Source organism: Telmatherina bonti (genome assembly GCF_933228915.1).
Source record: "Telmatherina bonti genome assembly, chromosome: 3".
NCBI classification, from domain to species: domain Eukaryota; kingdom Metazoa; phylum Chordata; class Actinopteri; order Atheriniformes; family Telmatherinidae; genus Telmatherina; species Telmatherina bonti.
This window is the reverse complement of record NC_136621.1, coordinates 40,722,572-40,745,379: the sequence shown is the minus strand read 5'-3', so window position 1 is coordinate 40,745,379 and position 22,808 is coordinate 40,722,572. Positions and strand designations below refer to the sequence as shown.

General features: G+C 47.7%; 2 protein-coding genes across 3 annotated transcripts; one reads left to right on the top strand and one right to left on the bottom strand.

The window, feature by feature from the left end:
* Positions 1-920: 920 nt before the first annotated feature.
* pus10 (pseudouridine synthase 10) lies at positions 921-11,967 on the bottom strand. Of its 2 annotated transcripts, none has more exons than XM_079264928.1 (18): positions 11,894-11,967; positions 10,138-10,294; positions 8,396-8,668; positions 7,785-7,871; positions 7,671-7,705; positions 7,480-7,594; positions 7,346-7,407; positions 7,136-7,181; positions 6,951-7,015; positions 6,791-6,876; positions 6,585-6,710; positions 4,048-4,104; positions 3,798-3,874; positions 3,379-3,434; positions 3,183-3,300; positions 1,529-1,671; positions 1,292-1,391; positions 921-1,070 (listed from the first exon to the last, which is right to left on the bottom strand). In XM_079264928.1, exons 1-18 carry the CDS (start codon positions 11,938-11,940, stop codon positions 1,032-1,034), a joined length of 1,689 nt encoding a protein of 562 aa, XP_079121054.1. In that variant the 5' UTR covers positions 11,941-11,967; the 3' UTR covers positions 921-1,031. The 2 variants fall into 2 exon arrangements, with proteins under 2 accessions (XP_079121054.1, XP_079121055.1); XM_079264929.1 differs by having other exon boundaries at positions 10,138-10,265; positions 11,894-11,945.
* A 1,209-nt stretch (positions 11,968-13,176) lies between these two features.
* cct4 (chaperonin containing TCP1, subunit 4 (delta)) lies at positions 13,177-21,180 on the top strand. Its single transcript, XM_079264632.1, has 13 exons — positions 13,177-13,459; positions 14,822-14,874; positions 14,952-15,041; positions 15,139-15,247; positions 16,784-17,048; positions 17,130-17,262; positions 17,343-17,482; positions 17,566-17,662; positions 17,950-18,060; positions 19,402-19,532; positions 19,615-19,849; positions 20,758-20,871; positions 20,952-21,180. Exons 1-13 carry the CDS (start codon positions 13,348-13,350, stop codon positions 20,964-20,966), a joined length of 1,605 nt encoding a protein of 534 aa, XP_079120758.1. The 5' UTR covers positions 13,177-13,347; the 3' UTR covers positions 20,967-21,180.
* The last annotated feature ends 1,628 nt before the right edge of the window (positions 21,181-22,808 follow it).

Here is a 22,808-nt window from a genome sequence, read left to right as displayed (position 1 = left end):
AAGAAGCGTATTCTGGTGGAGTTTGTCCTCCAGATCCATCCTGGACCAGAAACAGAACCTTCTGCTGAAACAACACAAGTTGCTCCGCCTTCCTGTCAGGTTGAAGCTGTAGAACCGCCTCGCCATGGAAACTGAACCGACATGGAATGAATGAAAAAGTCGCCGTCCTCCCTCGGGAACATTTACATGGAAACATTCAGCTTCCCGTAGTAAAACTAGGAATTACGTTTCCTTTTACTTCCGACGCCTCGAGTCGGGCTGTGACGATGTGCTTTTCTCCCGACTCCCGATTTAAAATTTTTTGGGTCCCAGTTCGATTGAAATAGCGATTCTCAAAATTGTTCAATATAGATTAAAAACAAAAAAATTATAAAAGGAATAAATAACACAGCAGCCAGACCATCAGTCTGGGGGGGGAATCCCGATTTTTCGATTTGATTTTCCCACCGCTAGCCTCTGGCGAGGCAGTAGCAGCAACGTCACAACGGCGGCGAACCATTTAAACGGCAGAAAGCTGCGGCGGGACACGTTGGCGTTCCACCAAAAGCCTTTTTATCCTGCTGGGTGGAAACTTTGGAGCAACAGATATTCGCCGCCTTCTGCTTCTGGTTTGGTGAGATGAAAATATTCCCGCCGTTATGAGCCGCCAGGAGGACGCGGCCATCCGGTGTTTGGGTTTACTTTTACAGAATTTGTTTATCTGGTCTTCCAATTGTTTGTCGTCTTAACAGCGTTCATAGAAATGGTTTTTATTAGATTTCAGCTGGACGTCACCAGAAACATGGACTACGTTCCAGCTGTGGCTCCAGATGTTTGGTCCTGCGGAACGTTCTACATACAAACGGTGAGAATAAAGTACGACACCGACTCAGGACTCCACCTGCATTTTACTGAAAACAGCTGATGCCTTTCATGGCAACTGAAACAAACAGAAAAAAGTCCTGAACACAAATCCAGACGGCCGGTTGGAGCGCCGCGTCGTCTTCCATCCCGATCCAGATCCGGATCCGAGTCGGTCCACCGGGGCGGGTTCACTCTGGGATGGCAGGAGGCCAGTCCACGTCCACAGACTGAGACAGGAGACACATGAAGCATATTTTACTGCAATCAGAGGACAGTACACACTCATCATCATCTCCACCTGGTCAACTGCTTGTTAAGCAGCCAATCAGATGGCAGCATGTCAACCGCTTCCTGGAGGTCAAACAGCATCGGAATGAGGAGGATTTACTGGGATTTTCACACACAACCATCTCAACGGAAGACCACAGACGTGTTTTCTTTCTCCCACCTCCACGTCCAGTTCCACGATGTCCGTGTCCGTCTTCAGCAGCTGGCACAGGTTTGGCTTCGTACGGCCGAAGTCTCCATGGACGAACTCCTTGATGTATCTGCTCGCCGTTAAGAAGCTTTCCAGACATTTTTCCATCGTTCCACAGCAGGAATTCAGTCAAACTCTGTTAAAGGAGCCAGTCTGCAGCAGATTTCCTGAGACTGGGACCTTGTCTGGTCCACACAGCGAGGATACGTCCCGGCCTGGGTTTTCAGGCCCAGGTAAAAGTGGTGGGAGTCCAGGAAGCGGGCGTTCATGTTGTGGATGACTCGCTGCCGGATGGCCAGAGCCCGTCGGTGCAAAACCCTCAGAGGAGTCTTCTGGTCTAGAGTCAGATCCTGATCAAACAAAGGATTCGTGGTTATTCAGCGTTGCGCCCATTAATCCCTAAAATATTCTATTTCAGGCAAAAAACAGTTTTTTTGGATAAAAGACGAAACGTAGAAAGCAGCAAAACACGTCAATCATTAGAAGGCAGCGTCTCGCCAACGTCCCATTGGTTCCAGCGGGTTAAAAATGGCTGCTGCTGACCAGAAGGTTTGCAGTCTCACTTTCATACATTACACACCACATTACTACACAATCAGCTCTTTTCCTCCCAAACTTCCATTTATAGGGACAATACCTGCATAAAGGGTTAATTACTTTATTTTAATGTGTTTCACTCAGGACTGAGACCAAACCAGAGTCCTGAAACCGTCCTCCATAAAGTCTGAAATAACATCTGAATGAATCAATCAGCAGCTCCGGCGGTTAAAACCTGCAGTTTTCCCTTCATCCACTAGGGGCTCTACAACACAGCAAATCCCCATAGACTCCCATGTGAAAAAGATCAACTTCACAGCAGAAATAAACATGTTTACAGCAGCAATAAACATGTTTACAGCAGAAATAAACATGTTCACAGCAGGAATAAACATGTTTACAGCAGCAATAAACATGTTCACAGCAGGAATAAACATGTCTACAGCCTGGTACCGAAAACATTTTAGGTTTATAGGTCAGGTTTATCTTCATGACAACTGGGGGGAGTGAATTTTTTTCTAACTCACCCGTTTAAAAGTAATTTAATCTTGAAGTTCGGCATATTTAGGGGCGTGTCCTTTTGATTGACAGGCACCCAATCTCCCGCTTCAAGTAAGAAGAATGTAGAACAACCGCGGTTTTTAGCCGGTTAACAACGGGACTTAGCTTTAGCCCGCTTACCTCCGTTAGCTGGTTAGCTCCTGTTATCTCCAGGTTAGCTTGGCTACCTCTTAGCTACAGAAAACTCGGAGTTCGCTCAATGTCAATCATCCACCAAGACGCTCACAGCCCCCCTCTCAGCTCCACCTCTTTGCCCATATTTGTATTTTCCGGGTGAGACGACACGCATGCCCCTGCTAAGATGGTGATGGTAGGAACCGCCCACCGAGCTTCAATTCAGCTCTTCAGAAACCTACGGGTGACGTCACGGAGGCGCCGCCAATCTTTTATATACAGTCTATGGAATAGATGCAGAAAGACACAGAAGTTCTGGTTCTGGTTTGATCCGGTTACATCTTTGTGGTGTTTTTAACGCTGACCCAGAACACCCAGTTAGACTGACTGGAACACTGAGCGGGAATCTCCAGTCCGACTAAAGACAGGAACTACTTGGCATCACTGCTAACTACAGATCTACTCAGAGTGGAGTTCCTCAGGGCTCCATGTTGGGCCTCCTGTTGTTTAATTCCAGAAAAAGAAACCTGCAGATTCAGCATTATGCCGACGACACGCTGCTCTTTTCACGGTTTATACGAAGCACTTTGAGCTGTTCAGCGTGTGAAACCACGCCATCACATCAGAACCTTGTGTGGGTTTTACTGACCTTAATGTCATCAATAAAGGAGAGGTCTTCCTTCTGGATGGGTCTCTGGGTCCAGACCAGCGCTGTATAGGACTTGGTCTTCTCCTCCTCTCCCTCCTTCATGCGACTCATGGCCTCTCTGCACAAAGAAACCCCCTCCTCACCCACTGATGCAAGTTTGTTGTGTACATAAAGTTTTATCTTCATCTTTACTCACCTGGAGACCATCTGCAGGTCTCTGACCCGGATTTTGTCTGAAGACGTGTTTATAGTCTAAAACAAACAGAAAAGTGGATGTGAGGACTTTAATATGTACGGTCCGGTTCTGGTCGACCCAGAAAAAATTTCATGCACAGAAATCTGGATTTATTGTGTGAAATAAACTGCAGTTCTTTGTATTATTTTTTTTACTGCAGTAAACAGACGAGACTGCCGCCTCCCAGGCCCGTCGTCATATAGATCCTGAATCAGATCATTTTATACAGAATTTAACCTGGAATAGCGACTGAGCCGTGGAAATGTGACGGAACATTCAGGCTCTGCACCGTGAGGATTCAGAAGATTCCTGCCATTTCCAGTTACCATGGAAACCTTCTGACACGGACAAACAGAACAGAGTTAACAGACATTCAGCACCTCCTGCAGCAGCTTCATCTCCTCTTTGCTGAGTCTGGACCGGTGTGGATTCAGCAGCTCCAGAGCAAATGGACGTCCTGCAGGGAGCGAGCAAAACAGGAAGTGAAAGGACGAAGTGGATCACGGCAGAAATCCTGCAAAATGTTCGGCTGTCTGCGAGCAACGGCGAGACACAAGCAGCACAAAGGCTCAGTGTTTTGCTACAGGAGCCCAGAGGGGACAAACCAAATGCTGCTGTCGGCCGCCTCACCGTTTCCAAGAGTCCTGACGTCCACGTCTTCCCTCCCAGAGGAGGAGAAGTTAAATCCTGTTCAACAAGAAACAGAACAAACAGAACTTCAACGAACCAAAGATCCTAGCAGCTATGTTGTCGGGGGCTTTATGCCCCTGGTAAGGTCACCCATGGCAAACAGGTGTCTAGGGGAGGGACCAGACCAAGCTCATCGACCCCTGTGATGACCACAAACCTGGGCAGAAATGTTCCCTTCCCCGGACGCGGGTTACCGGGACCCCCCCCCCGACAAGAGTGAGCGTCTTGTGTCCGGGCCTTCGCCCGTGGGGCCCGGTCGGGCTCAGCCCGAAAGGGTTACATGGGCCCCACCTTCCTTGAACTAACCATCTGGGGGAGGAGCCGTAGGGGTCGGGTGCAGTGTGAGCTGGGCGGCAGCAAGGGGCGGGGACCCTGTCGGTCCGATCCCCGGCTGCAGAAGCTGGCTCTAGGGACGTGGAACGTCACCTCTCTGGTGGGGAAGGAGCCTGAGCTTGTGCGCGAGGTTGAGCGGTTCCGACTAGATATAGTTGGACTCACCTCGACGCATGGCTTGGGCTCTGGAACCAGTACCCTCGAGAGGGGCTGGACCTTCTTCCACTCTGGAGTTGCTCATGGTGAGAGGCGCCGAGCAGGTGTGGGCATTCTCATCAGCCCCCAGCTTGGTGCCTGCACGTTGGGGTTTACCCCGGTGGATGAAAGGGTAGTTTCCCTCCGCCTCCGGGTGGGGGGACGGGTCCTGACTGTTGTCTGTGCTTATGCACCGAACAGCAGTTCAGAGTACCCACCCTTTCTGGGGTCCTTGGAGGGAGTGCTGGAGGGTGCTCCTTCTGGAGACTCCATTGTTCTGCTGGGGGACTTCAATGCTCACGTGGGCAATGACAGTGATTCCTGGAGGGGAGTGATTGGGAGGAATAGTCCCCCCCCCTCTGAATCCAAATGGTGTGTTGTTATTGGACTTCTGTGGGTCGGTGGAAGGAATACTTCGAAGACCTCCTCAATCCTACCAACACGTCTTCCGATGAGGAAGCAGAGCTGGCGGACTCAGGGGTGGACTCTCCTATCTCTGGGGCTGAAGTCACTGAGGTGGTTAAAAAGCTCCTTGGCGGCAAGGCCCCGGGGATGGATGAGATCCGCCCGGAGTTCCTTAAGGCTCTGGATGCTGTGGGGCTGTCCTGGCTGACACGCCTCTGCAGCATCGCATGGACATCGGGGACAGTGCCGCTGGATTGGCAGACTGGGGTGGTGGTCCCCCTTAGCTCTATACGCTCTCTGGGGTCCTGGGGGGGGCATGGGAGTTTGCCCAACCAGTCTACATGTGCTTTGTGGACCTGGAGAAGGCATTCGACCGTGTCCCCCGGGGGCTCCTGTGGGGGGTACTCCGGGAGTATGGGGTACCGGACCCCCTTGTACGAGCTGTCCGGTCCCTGTACGACAGGTGTCAGAGCTTGGTCCGCATTGCCGGTAGTAAGTCGGATTCGTTTCCGGTGAGGGTTGGACTCCGCCAAGGCTGCCCTTTATCACCGATTCTGTTCATAACTTATATGGACAGAATTTCTAGGCGCAGCCGAGGGGTTGAGGGGATCCGACTTGGTGGCCTCAGGATTGGGTCCCTGCTTTTTGCGGATGACGTGGTCCTGTTTGCTTCATCTGGTCGTGATCTTCAGCTCTCGCTTGAGCGATTCGCGGCCGAGTGTGAAGCGGCTGGGATGGGAATAAGCACCTCCAAATCTGAGACCATGGTCCTAAGCCGGAATAGGGTGGATTGCCCTCTCCGGGTCGGGAGTCAGGTCCTGCCTCAAGTGGAGGAGTTTAAATATCTCGGGGTCTTGTTCACGAGTGAGGGAAGGATGGAGCGTGAGATCGACAGACGGATCGGTGCGGCGTCTGCAGTAATGCGGACTCTGCGCCGGTCTGTCGTGGTGAAGAAGGAGCTGAGCAAGAAGGCGAAGCTCTCGATTTACCAGTCGATCTACGTTCCTACCCTCACCTATGGTCATGAGCTGTGGGTCGTGACCGAAAGAAGGAGATCTCGTATACAGGCGGCTGAAATGAGTTTCCTCCGCAGGGTGGCCGGGCTCTCCCTTAGAGATAGGGTGAGGAGCTCGGTCATCCGGGAGGAGATCAGAGTAGAGCCGCTGCTCCTCCGCATCGAGAGGAACCAGTTGAGGTGGCTCGGGCATCTGGTCAGGATGCCTCCTGGACCTCCCTGGTGAGGTGTTCCAGGCACGTCCCTCTGGGAGGAGACCCCGGGGAAGACCCAGGACACGCTGGAGGGATTATATCTCTCGGCTGGCCTGGGAACGCCTCGGGATCCCCCCCGCAGAGTTGGCAAATGTGGCTGGGGAGAGGGAAGTCTGGGGTGCTGCCCCGCAACCTGACCCCGGATAAGTGGCATGAAGATGAAGATGAACTTTACAGGTAATAAAACGTTGGTTTTTGTTCCAAACTCTGGTGGCTGTCTGGTTCAGCATGCAGAAGTTTGGAACAGAGAAACAGAAGCTCGGTCCAGGACTCACCGTCAGCTCGGAAAGCAGAGACGATGGGAACCGCAATCAGCTCTTCCACCGAGGACTCCATCCTCCTCTCGCCGTCGATCAGCCAGGGAGTCTGAGGCAGACTGCGGCAGAATTTATTGTACCTCCCTGAACAAGGACAAAGTCGTCGTTATTTAGATTCTGGCGAAGACAAGACGTTAGAGGTTGCTCCAAGGGTCAAGTATTACCGGCGACAAAGACGGACATGTGGAGACACTGGACGTCCTGACAGATGCATCTGCTGGTCGGCGGCTTGGGAGGACAGGGGTAATGTCTGCAGGCCAACAAACAAAAACTTGCATAAATAACCAAAAACACGGTAAAAATGACACATCTGGAGACATTTACCTTAAAAACGTGGCGTCAGATATTTTCTCCACAGCTTTGACCACAGACATGCGGGTGAAGACGGACTGCAGAGAAACGAAACTCTGTTATTTAGAAAGTCATGAAGTTGCAGCTGAAGCGCAACGAAATGGCTGAAAACATCCCAAAGCTGTTTCCTCCCAGTTTCTACCGATTTCCCGTCTCACCTGCTTGTTCTTGGTTGCTGTGAAGCAGTCGGGACACGTAGCTTGTCTAAAGAAGGACAGAGACAGGTAGTTTGTCTGAGGAAGGACAGAGACTGTAGTTTGTCCGAGGAAGGACAAAGACGGGTAGTTTGTCCGAGGAAGGACAGGTAGTTTGTCTGAGGAAAGACAGAGACGGGTAGTTTGTCTGAGTTTGTCTCCAGAAGGACTTACAGGAAGTGGCAGTCGGACTCCGTCTCTGTGTGAGTAAACTCCATGCTGACTTCAAACATGCTCTGAAAACACATCAGTTTGAGGTTCTTCATCTTCCAGAAACGTTTGCCTTTCGGTGGTTGGATGTGTCCTACCTTGGTAACCACGGCAACGCCCCCCAACTCCCTAGCAACCAGACCCTGTATGATCCATTTGAAGGCCTCTTTCACCTGGACGACATCGCTTTTGTCAAGCAGCATGCCCTTCTGCCTGAAAGGAGGAAAAAAGACGGTTTTATCCGACTGGACGCGACTTCTGCAGCAACGTGCAAGACGAAATTTTTCACCTGATTTCATTCTTCATGTGCAGCCAGCAGGAGTGCTGCGCATGAGAACACACGTTAGCATCCAGTTTTAATAAAAATATAAATGTAATGGGAAATGAAAAGGCGTGTGCTGACCTGACGGACACACAGCTGAGCGGGCAGCGAGACCGACAACGTCAGCGAGGAAAACTCGTAGTCCTGAACCTTCACCGCCTCTGCGATCTGCAGGTAAAACAACGGCTGGACATTTATGACCCATTTCTGCTTCCATACGTCAAAGTGCCAAACGTCATACGTTGCTGTCGTCATGACTTCACGTTGCCATGGTTGTTAGGTCAGTCCATAACCAGGGGGCAGAGCTGAGCTCCGGGTTCTGACAGTGGTTGGTGGCATAACGCACAACAACAACCAATCAAAAACACCAGAAGAAGAAGACCATGGTGTTTTTTTCTTTTCTCAACTTCTTCAGGTGATTTTTTCTTTGGCGGTTCCTGCATCCTTGTATTCTTTTTTTCAGGTTCCTTTTCAGGCTGTGTGTCAGCTATACAACTCATCGCTGCCCCCTGGTGGTTTACTGTGGTTTTGCTGCTTGTTGTGTCAAGTGACAGATAGCTAAACGAAGCAAATTATGTCCGTAACGGAAGCAGGAGACGGATGAAGCTGTCCATCTCTCTGCGTATCTGTCATCTGCCTTCATGTTGGGAGAATATTCAAAACAAAACAATGATGTTTCTCGTCACACACACCTTCGCTGCCTGGAGTGTGTCACAGAAATCCTGCAGAATGCCAAAACACACAACACACACATGTAAGTCCTTCAGTTCGACGCCATCGTCAGCTGCGGCGTCTGTCTGAGCAGCCGATTCGTTCAAGTTCAGTTTGGCTTTTTTACTGGGTGGGTCTTCCGGTCCTGTTACATCATGGGATTCCTGTTTATCCGTAGAGTTTGGAGGTGGCGAATCCGGAGCTTTGCTGTTCGCTGCGTCCTCAACAAAAGCTTGAAGTTCTCGAAGTGTCTCCTGTATGGGATGAAAGATGATCAATCAGTTGTGAAAAATACGAAGGACCGTCAGCTGTTCTGTCTTTTCAATCTTCCACTCGGCCTTACGATTTCTTTATTCACAGAGAGAATCCACTCAGTAGCAGTGTGTGTGTGTGTAAAACATGATTTGCAAAGTGTGTGAAGTAACTTGTGTGTAACTGTGGGTATGTTTTAATACATGTTCAAATACTAGACTGTAAAAAGATGGGCGGAGCCTCCGTGACATCACCCGTAGGTTTCTGAAGAGCTGAACTGAAGCTCGGTGGGCGGTTCCTACCATCACCATCTTGGCAGCGTCATGCACGTCGTCTCGCCCGTAAAATACAAATATGGGCAAAGAGGCGGAGCTGAGAGGGGGGCTGTGAGTGTCATGGTCGATGATTGACATCGAGCGAACTCCAAGCTTTCTGTAGCTAAGAGCTAATCGAGCTAACCCAGAGATAACAGGAGCTAACCAGCTAACGGAGGTAAGTCACGTTGTTAACCAGCTAAAAACCGTGGTTGTTCTACATTCTTCTGACTTGAAGCGGGAGATCGGGTACCTGTCAATCAAAAGGACACGCCCCTAAATATGCCGAACTTCGAGATTAAATTACTTTAATCTATTAAACCTAACATGGATTTTTGTACCAGGCTGTAAACATGTTTATTTCTGCTGTAAAGTTGGTCTTTTTAACATGGGAGTCTATGGGGATTCACTCTGTTTTACAGCCCCTAGTGGATGAAGGGGGAACTGCAGTTCTTTAGATTCACTTTTAACCGCTGGACGCTGCTGCTTGGTTCAAATACACACACAAATATTTAGAAATTATTTAAAAAAAAAAAAAATGCACAAACATGACTATTTTCCACACAAGTGTTTCACCTTCAAATCAAACAGTTTGGTGTTAAAACAAGATTCTACGCAGACAAAGGGTTAATTACACAGCCTGGAACGCACACATCACCTGCTCGGCAGGTTTTCAGATGCTAATCGTGCTTCTGGGAGCTTTACCGCTTCCTGCCTGGACGGTGCATGTACAGTTGGGAAAACTAGGCCATCTGGAGTTTCATCAGATTTTCTTTATTTCAAAGTGGTAAAAACAGAATATCCATCCATCTTCTTGCTGAACAGAAATCCTGATTTTCCTTCTACAACTACTCTTCTAGATCTTCTTCTGTGGTTTTCTCAGACCAGCGAGGAGACTCAGACCTGCCAGTGTGTCCTGGGTCTTCTCCAGGTTCGAAGCTTGGCTTGACGGGGCTTTGCGACCCGCATCTGGAAAGTTGTGGTCTGTTCTGGTGGCTCGGCCAGGGCGACCAGACCTGTCACCAGTTCTGAGCTCTGATCACACGACACCCCACCCCCCTGATTGGGGGGAAGCTGTACCTTCAGGCGTCGTACTCACAGCAACTTCCGTCAGACCACATGACACCTCGAGGACATGAACACAGAACGATTCTTACCTGCTGTGGTTGTTGGTAGGCGGCCTGATCGGTGACACAGCAAAATCTGAGAACACATCGGGCGCAGCAGCCAGCCGCCAGCAGCTTCCGGATGATGGGTTTATCCTTTTCCTTCAGCGGAAGCATGACTGCAGGAAGAAGGAGGGCTCTGAGGAAACTGACAGACCAGACAAGCCGACCAATCAGCCTCGTCGTGGACCAGACGGAAGCCTGAGTCTCTTCAAGGCCAGCTGCTCTCACTTCTCTGTCCTCATGCTTTCACAGATTCATGCAAGTTTCTCTTTTATAAAACGTCCCATTTTGTTTCAACAAGCTCTGAATTTTAGATTCAACTGACCCGTACCTGCCGATTTGCTCTCTACAACATCAAGAGAATCAGACGTACCTGACAGAACACACGACTCAGCTTCTGGTTCAGGCTCTGGTCATCTCAGGCATTAACTACTGCAGTTCCCTACTGGCAGGTCTGCCTGCATGCTGGTTAAACCTCTGCAGATGATCCAGAACGCTGCAGCGCGTTTGGTCTTCAACCAACCCAAACGGGCTCATGTCACTCCGCTGCTAATCGCTCTTCACTGGCTTCCGGTTGCAGCACGTATCAAATTTAAAGCTTTGCTTCTGGTTTACAAAGCAATAACTCAAACGGCTCCCGTCTACCTTCACTCCCTAATCCAGACCTACACTCCCTCTCGACCGCTACGTTCCACCGCTACGACCGCTACGTTCCAGACGCCTCGTGTTACCACCACAACGTGGGACTAAATCACCAACCAGACTCTTTACCTCTGTTGTTCCACGATGGTGGAATGATCTCCCAAACTCTGTCCGCTCTGCAGAGTCCCTGTCTACTTTTAAGAGCAAGCTGAAGACTCAGCTCTTCAAGGAGAACTTCTACACTTAGTATAGCTGTATTTGTTGGAAAGTTGGAGAACTTAGCCCAGTTCTTTGCAACTTTATGGTATTAATTCTTTGTATTTTAACATAGGTGATATTATGAGGTGGGAGCAAAAAAAAAAGCCTGTAGCACTTCATGGAAGGACCTGCGTCCAACTGGACAGTCCACCAGCCCCTTCCTACGATGTCCTCTACTGGTGGATTTCCTGCTTGTGTTGTTCTCACTCATCTTTCCTTTGGATAAAAGCGTCTGCTAAGTGACTAGAATAGAATAGAATAGAACTTTGAACATTAAGCCACCCCACATGTGCAGGACTTGCAGTCTGATCCATGATAACAGTGATGATCTTTCTGTTGCATGTTGTTTGGACGCATTGCTTGGTCTCATAGCAAACATTGTGCATAACAATAAATTATTCCAGTGTTTCAAGATGCTGACAGACTGAAACCTCCCTAAATTAAATTTATAGTTATTTTTCTACTTCTGCTTCTTTTCTCATGTTACACTAGCTGTTATATATATATATAAGTACAACACATGTCCATTTACCAAACACATGATTAAGTTGTTTATTGCCTGCGGTTAAACAGCTACTCTTTAAAAACGTGTATATATTTTTTTTTAAATGGCTGATTTTCCACCAACCCATCATCTATAACCACCTCTGGTAGTTTTAACCAGTCAGAAGAGACAGATTGGTGAACAATTCAACATTTCACAAAGGAGCTTAGAGGATTTATGAGCTAAAACATTAGCTGTTAAGCTAAGTTAGCCTCCATTGAGCTTTAAAAAATCAAGGTTTTTAATAAACAATGCAAACTAGCAAGTTAGCTGAAACTAAAACATCCCAAATGAACCTACCTGAGGATATTAACTTGTAATGAAAGCACAAGACGAACAACCAACATCCATGCTTTCCTGTCCTGGTTATAGCACGCCTTACCAGGCTGAAGTAATCAATCCCAGGTAGCTCGATAAGGAAACAAAAGAAAAACGAAATAAATAAATAAACCCCCGAATCTGCACTTAATAAGTCAAAATCAAAATATTTATCTTTCAGGATAATTTTTAGGATAAATATTCCGGTTGACACTGACGTATATTTTACATATTCTGTCATTTTTCATCACAGGCATAATCTTACATATTCTTTAATGTATTGTTATATAAATCAACATATTATCACATACTTTGATTATGACCTGATCCTCTGACTTTTGAGTCTTTTTTCTCATTTCAACCAGATTGAATTATGTAACTTTCTGATCAAAGGTTTAATGTGTTTGCATTTTTAGATATTACAGATTTAAGAGAAAAGAACAAAAATAACACAAAACAGGAAGGAATTTTTTTTGGTTTTTTTATTGATTGAAGTTATATGCAAACAATCTGGCAACCATTTTCAGGAGCAGGAGCGTGTACGGAAGCAAAGAAAAAGAAAATCATTAGAGAATGCTGAAAATATATACATCTAGAACATATAGACATACTTACATGTACAAAAAAAGAATAATAATAATAAAAAACAATAATAATAATAATAATTTTTTTTAGGGCTTAAGTTGCATTGTAAATAACTTGACAAGTTGTATAGAGTATTTACTTTTCATCAAGTTCAAGGCTTTGATATGGGAAAGGAGCTCATTATGAGATATGCTAAATCTGGGTTTCATCTTAATTTGCGTTCCTAAATTTGTGCAAGAAGCACATTGTTTATCAAAAAGTCCCATTCCTTGTTGTCCATGACCACACCGTAAGAGAATGGCTGGAGATGGATGTTGGTGTGCAGCCAGTCATGTATGTCAGTCCAGAGAGCCTCAGAGAAAATACAATGATAATATAAATTATTGGATGTTTCAATTCCATCACAAAATCCACATTTTATCATTTCCAGGCCAATTCTTTGTAGAAATTTTCCCGATGGATACGCTCCATTTAAGAGTTAGAAATGGATTACTTTAGCTTTTGGACTTATAGAGAATTTTAAGTACTTAGAGTAGAATAATTTAGAATAAATCATGTGTTTAGAGTAGATTTCTTGAATGGAGTTGCGGAAAAACAGGAAGAAAAAATTAAGAATTAATTCTGGTGACTCAGCATTTGATTGCTTTCGCCTTGTACGTCATCTCCAAGCGACGGACAGTTTGACAGGCTCCTCCCTCTTTCTGCAGCCGGCGGTTCTGGAAGGTTCAGTCCCGGAGAAGACATCTGAATCTAAGTCCATCCTCGGCCGAACTGCCGTGTTTCATCTGCAACTACCGTCAGTCCAGAAGTGAAGACCTTCTTCCACATTTTCCAGCAGATATAAAGTCGCGATGCCCGAAGCCGTGGCGGCTCCGAGACCCGGAGGAAGGAACAAGGGTGGGGGGTTCGTGGACCGTGACAAGCCGGCCCAGATCCGCTTCAGCAACATTTCTGCTGCCAAAGGTAGGTTTAAGTTACCACTAGTTATTATAAATCGGGCTTTAAGTTATAAACAGCCATATAAGGGATGAAAACACGCTTTTAGATGAGTTTATTCATTCTGGTTAATGAAACATTATAATAACAATAATAATAATAGTTAAAGCCGCAAGCGGCATCCATCGGGTCTTCGCCTCATGCCGTCTCCACCCTCATCCTCTTTCTCATACTGTAACATGTTAAGGACCCACAGAGTCAATTCCTTTTCATGGACATTTAAAATTCACATAAAGAGAAAATAACGGGTGTAAACGCCAACATGGTGGACAGCCCGTTGCCATGGCAACACGTGTTGCATTGACTTTTATACTGGTCTTGAGATGTTACATGTGTGCCGAATTTCATTGCTCTAGGTCAAAGTAGACGCTTGGGACCCGCTTGGGACATGTTTAAATATGTTAAGGACCTACCAAATATGAAAGCTTACAGTTTTGGTTCAGATCGGATTTATTTCTGGGAAGATACGAGTAAACCGTGTTTTATGGTGAGAAGGCTTTTTTCCATGGGTTGCCACGGCAACATGCTTTCTCTTATCAGAAAGATTTGAATAACTTTTTGTCCCCATCGAATGTGGAGCCAATGGCATGAATCGCCTCAGACTAGTTCGTTCAGATATGATTTGCCAAAATTGGGGGGGGGGGGGGGGGGGGACTGGGAAAAAAATGGTTGTAAATACCAAGATGGCGGACACCCTGTTGCCATGGCAACGGGTGTCTCATTGACTTCTTTTGCTCAGCTTGACAAGTTAGACGTGTACCGAATTTCGTCGTCCTACGTCAAACTAAACTTTTTTTTTTTTTTACCCCATTCTAAGAGTCATTTTTTGCGTTTCTAGGGGGCGCTGTCGAGGCATTTTTGCAGTGAAGTGTAGGCGGACCACAGAATATTGGGCTTGAGGTGTTTGCCAAGTTTCACAACTTTTCATGGTGCTAAGGGGGTCAAAATTGAGCGAGTTGTGCTGAGAAGAAGGAGAATGATAATCAAGAATAAAGATTTCAACAACAATAGGCTCCTCCGGCTACACTTCGTACAGCTCGGACCCTAATAATAAACATTTTATTTTATTTAGTTGTTGTTGTTGATGAACAAAAGCTGGAATAATTCCAGTAAATACCAGGTAGCTGGAAAAGTAGGAGATGTGACTGGAGCTGAAATAAGTGAATAAAAGGAGATGAATGTAATGATGTTGCTTCTGATTAAGCTCTGCCCACAGTCTGAGAAAATATTAAGTTATCTATAATAAAATGTTTTTAACCCATAAACTAGTTTATTTAAAAGATTTAGATCAGGTGATGCTTTGTCTGATTTATCGTTGTCATGTTGCAGCCGTTGCTGATGCCATCAGAACAAGCCTTGGACCCAAGGGGATGGACAAGATGGTCAGTAGATCCAGCTTAACTTCCCCTGCGCCTCAGCGAAACACTTTAAAATTACTATTCTGTGTTTTTCCTTCTAGATCCAGGATGAGAAAGGCGACGTGACCATCACCAACGACGGGGCCACCATATTGAAGCAGATGCAGGTGCTCCACCCTGCAGCCAAAATGGTGCGTCTTTCAGGAAAAGCTTGTGGAAAGCAGACAGTGGGCGTGTTTTGGGTTGGTTTCATGGTGACGATATGCTGATGTGGGCGTTCTGTTTCAGCTGGTGGAGCTGTCCAAAGCGCAGGACATCGAGGCTGGAGATGGCACCACCTCTGTCGTGGTGATTGCTGGAGCTCTGCTGGACGCCTGCTCCAAACTGCTGCAGAAAGGTGAGAGCTGCAGATAGATGGTCATCGTTGGTTTGTAGCACCAACGTCGTCTGAACGTGGAGCTCGGACTAAGAGGCAGAGTCTTGATGTGCAGCCGTGAAGTACGGCTGCTCGATTATGACAAAAATTATAATCACGATTATTTTGACTGAATTGATTATTTAACACAATTATCCAGTATTTATAAACAACTCTGCGCGTCGTGGTGTTCTAGACTCCGTGTCGTGCATTATAACCGTCTAATGTACGGTTCCGAGTTGTTTAATCCGCTTTTACCGCTTATATAGGAACTATTTTACGTTGGCCTGGATGTACGTTTTATACCAAACAACCGCTGTCAGGCTGCAGCGCGTTTCTCTCATTCACCTGTTAAAAGACGACTGATCTGAACCAGCTGGTTAACGCGTTGCTATGGTAACGCCCCGTAACGGAGGGATATTACAGTGTTTAACTGGCCGAACTATGTATAGGAAAATAATGCAGCCAGTTGTCGCTGACAATGGTATAAAGTATGTTTAGGTGAACTTCCACAACCTACTGCAGTTATTCTACATTGACCTGCAGCCGGAGCCGACTGAGACTGGCCGCCTGGGAGTGCTTTAGGACGGGAGAGGCTCCCGCTGCTCCTTCCTTACAGTAACTGCAGAACAATATGTGTCTTCAAGTCAGTCGCCAAAACACCAGAAAAGTCTCTAATAACTCCAGTAAAAGCTGCTAGATTTGTCGCTTTTAACAACAAAAGTCTCCAGATTTAGCGAGAAAGTCTCCAAGTTGGCAACAGTGTCTGAATGAAAGCAAAGCGGCTGTGGGAGGAGTTTACAGCACAGCGCTGCAACGCCAGAGACGCTCGATTAGCAGCGGAAGACAGCAGGAGAGGAAACTGCAGAGAGAAAAATAATCACTCCCTTTTATTTTTATGATCGTTGGAAACCCAGATCGTACTGAGATTACAATCTGATTAATTGCCCAGACCTGCTGTGAAGCCTGAATATGTTGAGAAGGTTATTATGTTTGTGGTGAAAGTCGGGAGAAAATGACATTTAGGCGTCTTTATTTGCTTGTTGTGGTTTGATATGACTGGAAGTGGTTGTGTTTGACATCAGGAGTCCCGCTCAGCAACGAAGCCGTCGCAGCGATCAACAAGCTGCGGCTAAAGTCAGTCAGTAAAACAACAAGAAACTTTATCCATTCATTCATCGACTGGTGGCTTTTATCAGAACAATAACGGCTGAAGAAAAAACCCAACTAGGATTACTATTATTATTATTACAGTAATATTTTTTTAACTGATAAATGAACTTGTGCTTATTATATTGATCTCTCAGATAGTTTTACACAACGTGGAACATTTACTCACATCATCCTTCCTGTTTTAGTGTCGTCGTGTTGTTTTGTAAAGACGTCCTGCTGAAACGTTAAATCCTGATGCTTCAGACCCTAACCCTTTGCAGTGTTTCTAAACTGAACCTTCAGTTGCTGTAAACCAGTTAGTCGCCCACCAGCTTGTTGTTTTACCGTCTCCCTCTGGTTGGACAGGTATCCACCCCACCATCATCTCTGAGTCCTTCCAGAAGGCCGTGGATAAGGGCATCGAGGTGCTGACGGCCATGAGCCGCCCGGTGGAGCTCAGTGACCGCGAGACGCTGCTCAACAGCGCCACCACGTCGCTTTGCTCCAAGGTGGTGTCCCAGTACTCCAGCCTGCTGGCTCCGATGAGCGTGGACGCCGTGATGAGGGTCATCGACCCGGCGACGGCCACCGGCGTCGACCTGCATGATATTAAAATCATCAAGAAGCTCGGGTGAGTTTCTTCTCTGGTTCTTTGTTCTCCTCGTAAGATGTGAGGTGCAGATGTAATGGTGTCGTCTGCGTTGGGGCTCAGAGGGACCATCGACGACTGTGAGCTGGTGGACGGCCTGGTGCTGACCCAGAGGGTCGCCAACACCGGCGTGACCCGGGTGGAGAAGGCCAAGGTTGGCCTCATCCAGTTCTGCCTGTCGCCTCCCAAAACGGATGTAAGTTTCTTCTGAGGAGACGGTTGTTGTTGTTGCAGCATTTCTCCTCTAACTGCAGGTTTTATTGTTGCTGTAAACAGATGGACAACCAGATCGTGGTGTCGGACTACACCCAGATGGACCGCGTCCTGCGGGAGGAGCGCGCTTACATCCTCAACCTGGTGAAGCAGATCAAGAAGGCTGGCTGCAACGTGCTACTCATCCAGAAGTCCATCCTCAGGTGCAGAACGGCTCAGAACGGATGCTGTCCATCATGTCTCGTAGCAAAGGTCCTGTCGTGCTAATTCTGATGTCTTCTGACAGAGACGCTCTGAGCGACCTTGCTCTGCACTTCCTGAACAAAATGAAGATCATGGTGGTGAAGGACATCGAGAGGGAGGACATAGAGTTCATCTGCAAGGTGTGTGGAGGGGGATCATTGTCTGGGGAGGGAGGCAGGATGGGGAACAGGCAGAATGTTCTCGTTTAGATGCCAGAAAGTCCACAGAGCAGCTGGAGACTTCTCATCATCTCAGCCTGCAGATGTGGAACGGCAGGAGCCCCAACATGGAGCCTTGGGGTTCTCCGCTGGTCACTATTGCTTCTCCAGTTGTTGATTGTCCTTATTGTTAAAAGTAATTCTCTGCAGAACATTCTTGTCTAATGAAACTATTTCAAAGTAAAATGAAGTTTCCTTTTCCTCATCAGACTATTGGTACCAAGCCCATCGCCCACATCGACCACTTCACTCCGGAGATGCTCGGCACAGCGGAGCTGGCGGAGGAGGTCAGCTTGGACGGTTCTGGCAAACTGGTTAAGGTACGTTCTGCACGGTCCTGGACCGTAGACTGGCACATGTTGGGAGGACCTGAGGAGGTCAGGAAGCCTGGATGTCCACGTAAACCTCCACAGAGAGGCGTCTACAGTCAGAAACCATGCAGACGTTGCTGCGTGTTTGTTCCAGTCGAGGAGGAGAGAAGTCACGTTTTCATGGCTTCACATGAAGAAACACTTTTATCCACCAGTAAAAACCAGTCAGACCAGCAGGGAAATGGCCGTTCTGCCAGATGTCCAGTCCGTCCCTGTGTACGGGATGTTTTCTTCCTGGACAAGTTGCCGGCAGACGTTCCATCAGCAGAACTCGACACATAAACCAGGATTTTCCTCAGTTCCCATCAGAGGAACAGAAACTATGGAACCAGATTTGTTTCAGAATCTCCAAGCAAAACTTTCTAAAACGGAAGTAAAATAAAAGGTTAATTTTCAATCAACATGAAAACTATTAGGCTTTTATTTAGTTAAATTGATTAGTTTCCTCTTCCTCTTTCTCTCTTCTCGCTGTTTTGGATGAGCTTCACAGTCTTTGGTTTTGATTCTTTAATGGTCATTTTCTTTAATCATCAGCATTCATCTGTGCCGCTTAACCATAACAATGTAAAGATCCTTAAAACCATTAAAAGATGAGTTAACTCTTTACTTCTGAATCCTCATGAACTCAGCCACTTTCACTTTTCAGCACACAGTAGTTAAAACACTTCCCCATAAACGTCTACTCTAGACTTGTATATAGAAACTGATGCAAACTGCACGCTTAGTGATAAAACAGACATGGGTGTAAACATAACTCAAAGCTGAACACGGCATACATATACAGGGGTTTAAACAACATCTGGGCTGCAGCTGTGTCACTCAAAAACTCACCAGCCAATCGGAATGCGCCCCTGAAAAGAGCCCGCCCATGAAAGGTTTGTGTCAGAAATGAAACCAAACAATCAAGCTTAAAAACCAAAGACTGTGAAGCGGAACCAAATAGAGAGAAGAGAGAAGAAAAAAGAAGAAACTGCAAACAAAACTACTCAATTTAACTAAATAAAAGCCGAATAGTTTTCATGATGATTGATAAATAATCATTTATTTTAAGTTTTTGGAAAGTTTTGGTTTTAATTGTTTGGTTTTTTTTGGTTTTTTTTCTTGAGTTGTAAAAAGTTTTTCTTGGAGATTCTGAAACAAATCTGGTTCCATAAGAGACAGGTTTTTATCTGCTGATCAGAAACAGGAAGAGCTGCAGAGAGAAGCGGCGTTATCGCTGCTGTAGGTCATCATGTGTCGGTTCCAGGCATCTGAGCGCAGCTTGTGGTAAACGGCGGTCTCCTGTTCCAGATCACCGGCTGCGCCAGTCCGGGGAAGACGGTGAGCATCGTGGTCCGCGGCTCCAACAAGCTGGTGATCGAGGAGGCGGAGCGCTCCATCCACGACGCACTGTGCGTCATCCGCTGCCTGGTGAAGAAGCGGTACGACATTTTCCCTGCCGGGCTTCTGTAGATCCTGCAGCAGGAGCCGAAGTAACGCCTCCTCTTCCTCCTCGTCTCTCAGGGCTCTGATCGCCGGAGGAGGTGCTCCGGAGATCGAGCTCGCCGTGCGCCTGGCAGAGTACTCGCGGACCCTCGCCGGCATGGAGGCCTACTGTGTGCGGGCGTACGGCGACGCCCTGGAGGTCATCCCCTCCACGCTGGCCGAGAACGCAGGCCTGAACCCCATCTCCACGGTGACGGAGCTCCGCAACAGGCACGCACAGGGAGACAAGATGGCCGGCATCAACGTCCGCAAGGTTGGTCCGCCTTTTTACCCGTATAGAAGAAGTTTTTCGGGCTGGTTTGTGGTCGGCGGCGAGCAGCTCCGCGGTCATTAGGACTAGCTTATTACTGCTGCAACCGGAGCAGCTGCTGCTGCAGGGAGGAGGACGAAGATCTGCTGGTCTCCATAGCAACCGCAGCAGCTGTAAACAAAAACAGGAAAACTCCTCCTGTAGCGATTTATTAATGATTTTATTCGTAATAATTTACATGATTGAAACAATGTGACTCGTTTACATTCAACTTTTCCTTTTTATCATTTTAATTATATTATTATGACTACTGTAATATTTTATTATGTATTTTTATTCATGTTAAATCAGTCATTCTTTTTATATTTTTAATTTTGCTTCATTATTATATTATTTTTAATTGATAATTTCTTTTATTTATATATTTTTATTTTATTTAAATTTTTTATTTTAATGCTTTATTATTATTTAATAATTTTTTCAATTAAAATGATGATTAGGAACCGACCTGCCATATACATGCATTCATACATGTACATGTGCAGTTTTATACACACACACACACCTGTATGCCCGTTTATACATGGTTAATTATACAGATCTTTTCTTTCTTGCTGTTTAAAGACTATTTTCTTGATATTTCTTTATTATTTTCCTCTAAAACTGGAAGTTTTTGTCGTTTTACAGTTTGCTCCTGGCATATTTCCTTCTTCGGGATTAAAAACCATCGTTTCTGCGCGGTCATGTAGAAATGATCTTGTAGCTCTGCCGCATCGCTGAATAACTTCCAGACTAAAACTTCAGATAATCCTCGTTGCTGCAGAGAACTCGGTTCCTGCTTCGTCACATGACCTTGTAAATATAGTGATGAAATTCTGAAAGTGAATGATGACCGAGTGAACGTGTTGCAGGGAGGAATCTCCAACATCCTGGAGGAGCTGGTCGTGCAGCCTCTCCTGGTCTCCATCAGTGCTCTGACTCTGGCGACGGAGACGGTCCGCAGCATCCTGAAGATCGACGACGTGGTGAGGAGCGCCGCCACACGCAGCGCCTCGCTGGAACTGACCGAAGGATCCATATTTATTATGTCTCTGTCTCGTTGCAGGTCAACACCCGATAAGTCTGCCCAGTGATCCCTGTTGCTGAATCTGCTTGTTCTACATGAGCTGCTGGGTTCCTGACAGATTCTAGCCGGGTTCCTGCCGGGTTCCTGCCGGGTTCCAGCCGGGTTCCAGCCGGATTCCTGCCAGATTCTAGCCGGATTCCTGCCGGGTTCCTGCCGGGTTCCAGCCGGATTCCTGCCGGGTTCCAGCCGGATTCCTGCCAGATTCTAGCCGGATTCCTGCCGGATTCCTGCCGGGTTCCAGCCGGATTCCTGCCGGGTTCCAGCCGGATTCCTGCCAGATTCTAGCCGGGTTCCAGCCGGATTCCTGCCGGATTCCTGCCGGGTTCCAGCCGGGTTCCTGACAGATTCTAGCCGGGTTCCAGCCGGGTTCCAGCCGGATTCCTGCCGGGTTCCAGCCGGGTTCCTGCCAGATTCTTGCCGGGTTCCAGCCGGATTCCTGCCAGATTCCTGCCGGGTTCCAGCCGGATTCCTGCCGGGTTCCAGCCGGATTCCTGCCGGGTTCCTGCCAGATTCTAGCTGGGTTCCAGCCGGATTCCTGCCAGATTCTAGCCGGGTTCCAGCCGGATTCCTGCCGGGTTCCTGCCAGATTCTAGCTGGGTTCCAGCCGGATTCCTGCCGGGTTCCTGCCAGATTCTAGCCGGGTTCCTGCCAGATTCTAGCCGGGTTCCAGCCGGATTCCTGCCGGGTTCCTGCCAGATTCTAGCCGGGTTCCTGCCAGATTCTAGCCGGGTTCCTGCCAGATTCTAGCCGGGTTCCTGCCGGGTTCCTGCCAGATTCTAGCCGGGTTCCTGCCAGATTCTAGCCGGGTTCCTGCCGGATTCCTGCCGGGTTCCTGCCGGGTTCCTGCCGGGTTCCTGCCAGATTCTAGCCGGGTTCCTGCCAGATTCTAGCCGGGTTCCTGCCGGGTTCCTGCCAGATTCTAGCCGGGTTCCTGCCGGATTCTAGCCGGATTCCTGCCGGGTTCCAGCCGGATTCCTGCCGGGTTCCAGCCAGATTCTAGCCGGATTCCTGCCGGGTTCCTGCCAGATTCTAGCCGGGTTCCAGCCGGATTCCTGCCGGGTTCCAGCCGGATTCTAGACGGATTCCTGCCGGGTTCCAGCCAGATTCTAGCCGGGTTCCAGCCGGATTCCTGCCGGGTTCCAGCCGGATTCCTGCTGGATTCCTGCCGGGTTCCTGCCAGATTCTAGCCGGGTTCCTGCCAGATTCTAGCCGGGTTCCTGCCAGATTCTAGCCGGGTTCCTGCCGGATTCTAGCCGGGTTCCTGCCAGATTCCTGCCGGGTTCCTGCCAGATTCTAGCCGGGTTCCTGCCGGGTTCCTGCCAGATTCTAGCTGGGTTCCTGCCGGACACCAGCCGGGTTCCTGTTGGATACCAGCCAGGTTCCTGCCAGATTCTAGCTGGGTTCCAGCCGGGTTCCTGCCGGGTTCAGGCTGCTCACATTTCACTGTAGTTGTTACGTTGCCTATTTAATTAAAAAGAGGCTTTTTGTTGACACTCCAGCCTTCGCCTGTGTGATTCGTACAACCTCACTTCTGTTCATATTATTTACCCTGAATTGAATTGCATGTTTTTTTAAGCTCTTTACCGACTTCATATTTAGCTAAAAATACACACAAAGTAGTACATGTGCTGAAATGGCAAAACGTTAAAACAGTGTTGAAGATTAACTTTGCAGGTTTATTGTGAATGTAAAAAGTTTAAAACTGAAGGAGAGGTGTGGAAGTGGTCAGAACCGAACTGGGTTTAGTCACGATGAACCATTAAGGGGTGTGAGCAGGTTTCCGCCGCCACCACCTGACCGATCACCCAGCTGTCTCAGCAGCTGACCAACAGTAGA

What these genes read in the sequence shown, in the direction of transcription:
- pus10 (XM_079264928.1), bottom strand. Translation starts at nt 11,940, where the DNA reads ATGTTGGTTGTTCGTCTTGTGCTTTCATTACAAGTTAATATCCTCAG. An exon ending in CTCAGCTGTGTGTCCGTCAG is followed by an intron (nt 7,706 to 7,784) that starts GTCAGCACACGC and finishes TCTCATGCGCAG; the next exon opens with CACTCCTGCTGGCTGCACAT. An exon ending in GCGTTGCCGTGGTTACCAAG is followed by an intron (nt 7,408 to 7,479) that starts GTAGGACACATC and finishes ATGTGTTTTCAG; the next exon opens with AGCATGTTTGAAGTCAGCAT.
- cct4 (XM_079264632.1), top strand. Translation starts at nt 13,348, where the DNA reads ATGCCCGAAGCCGTGGCGGCTCCGAGACCCGGAGGAAGGAACAAGGGT. An exon ending in CAACATTTCTGCTGCCAAAG is followed by an intron (nt 13,460 to 14,821) that starts GTAGGTTTAAGT and finishes GTCATGTTGCAG; the next exon opens with CCGTTGCTGATGCCATCAGA. An exon ending in TCCACCCTGCAGCCAAAATG is followed by an intron (nt 15,042 to 15,138) that starts GTGCGTCTTTCA and finishes GTTCTGTTTCAG; the next exon opens with CTGGTGGAGCTGTCCAAAGC.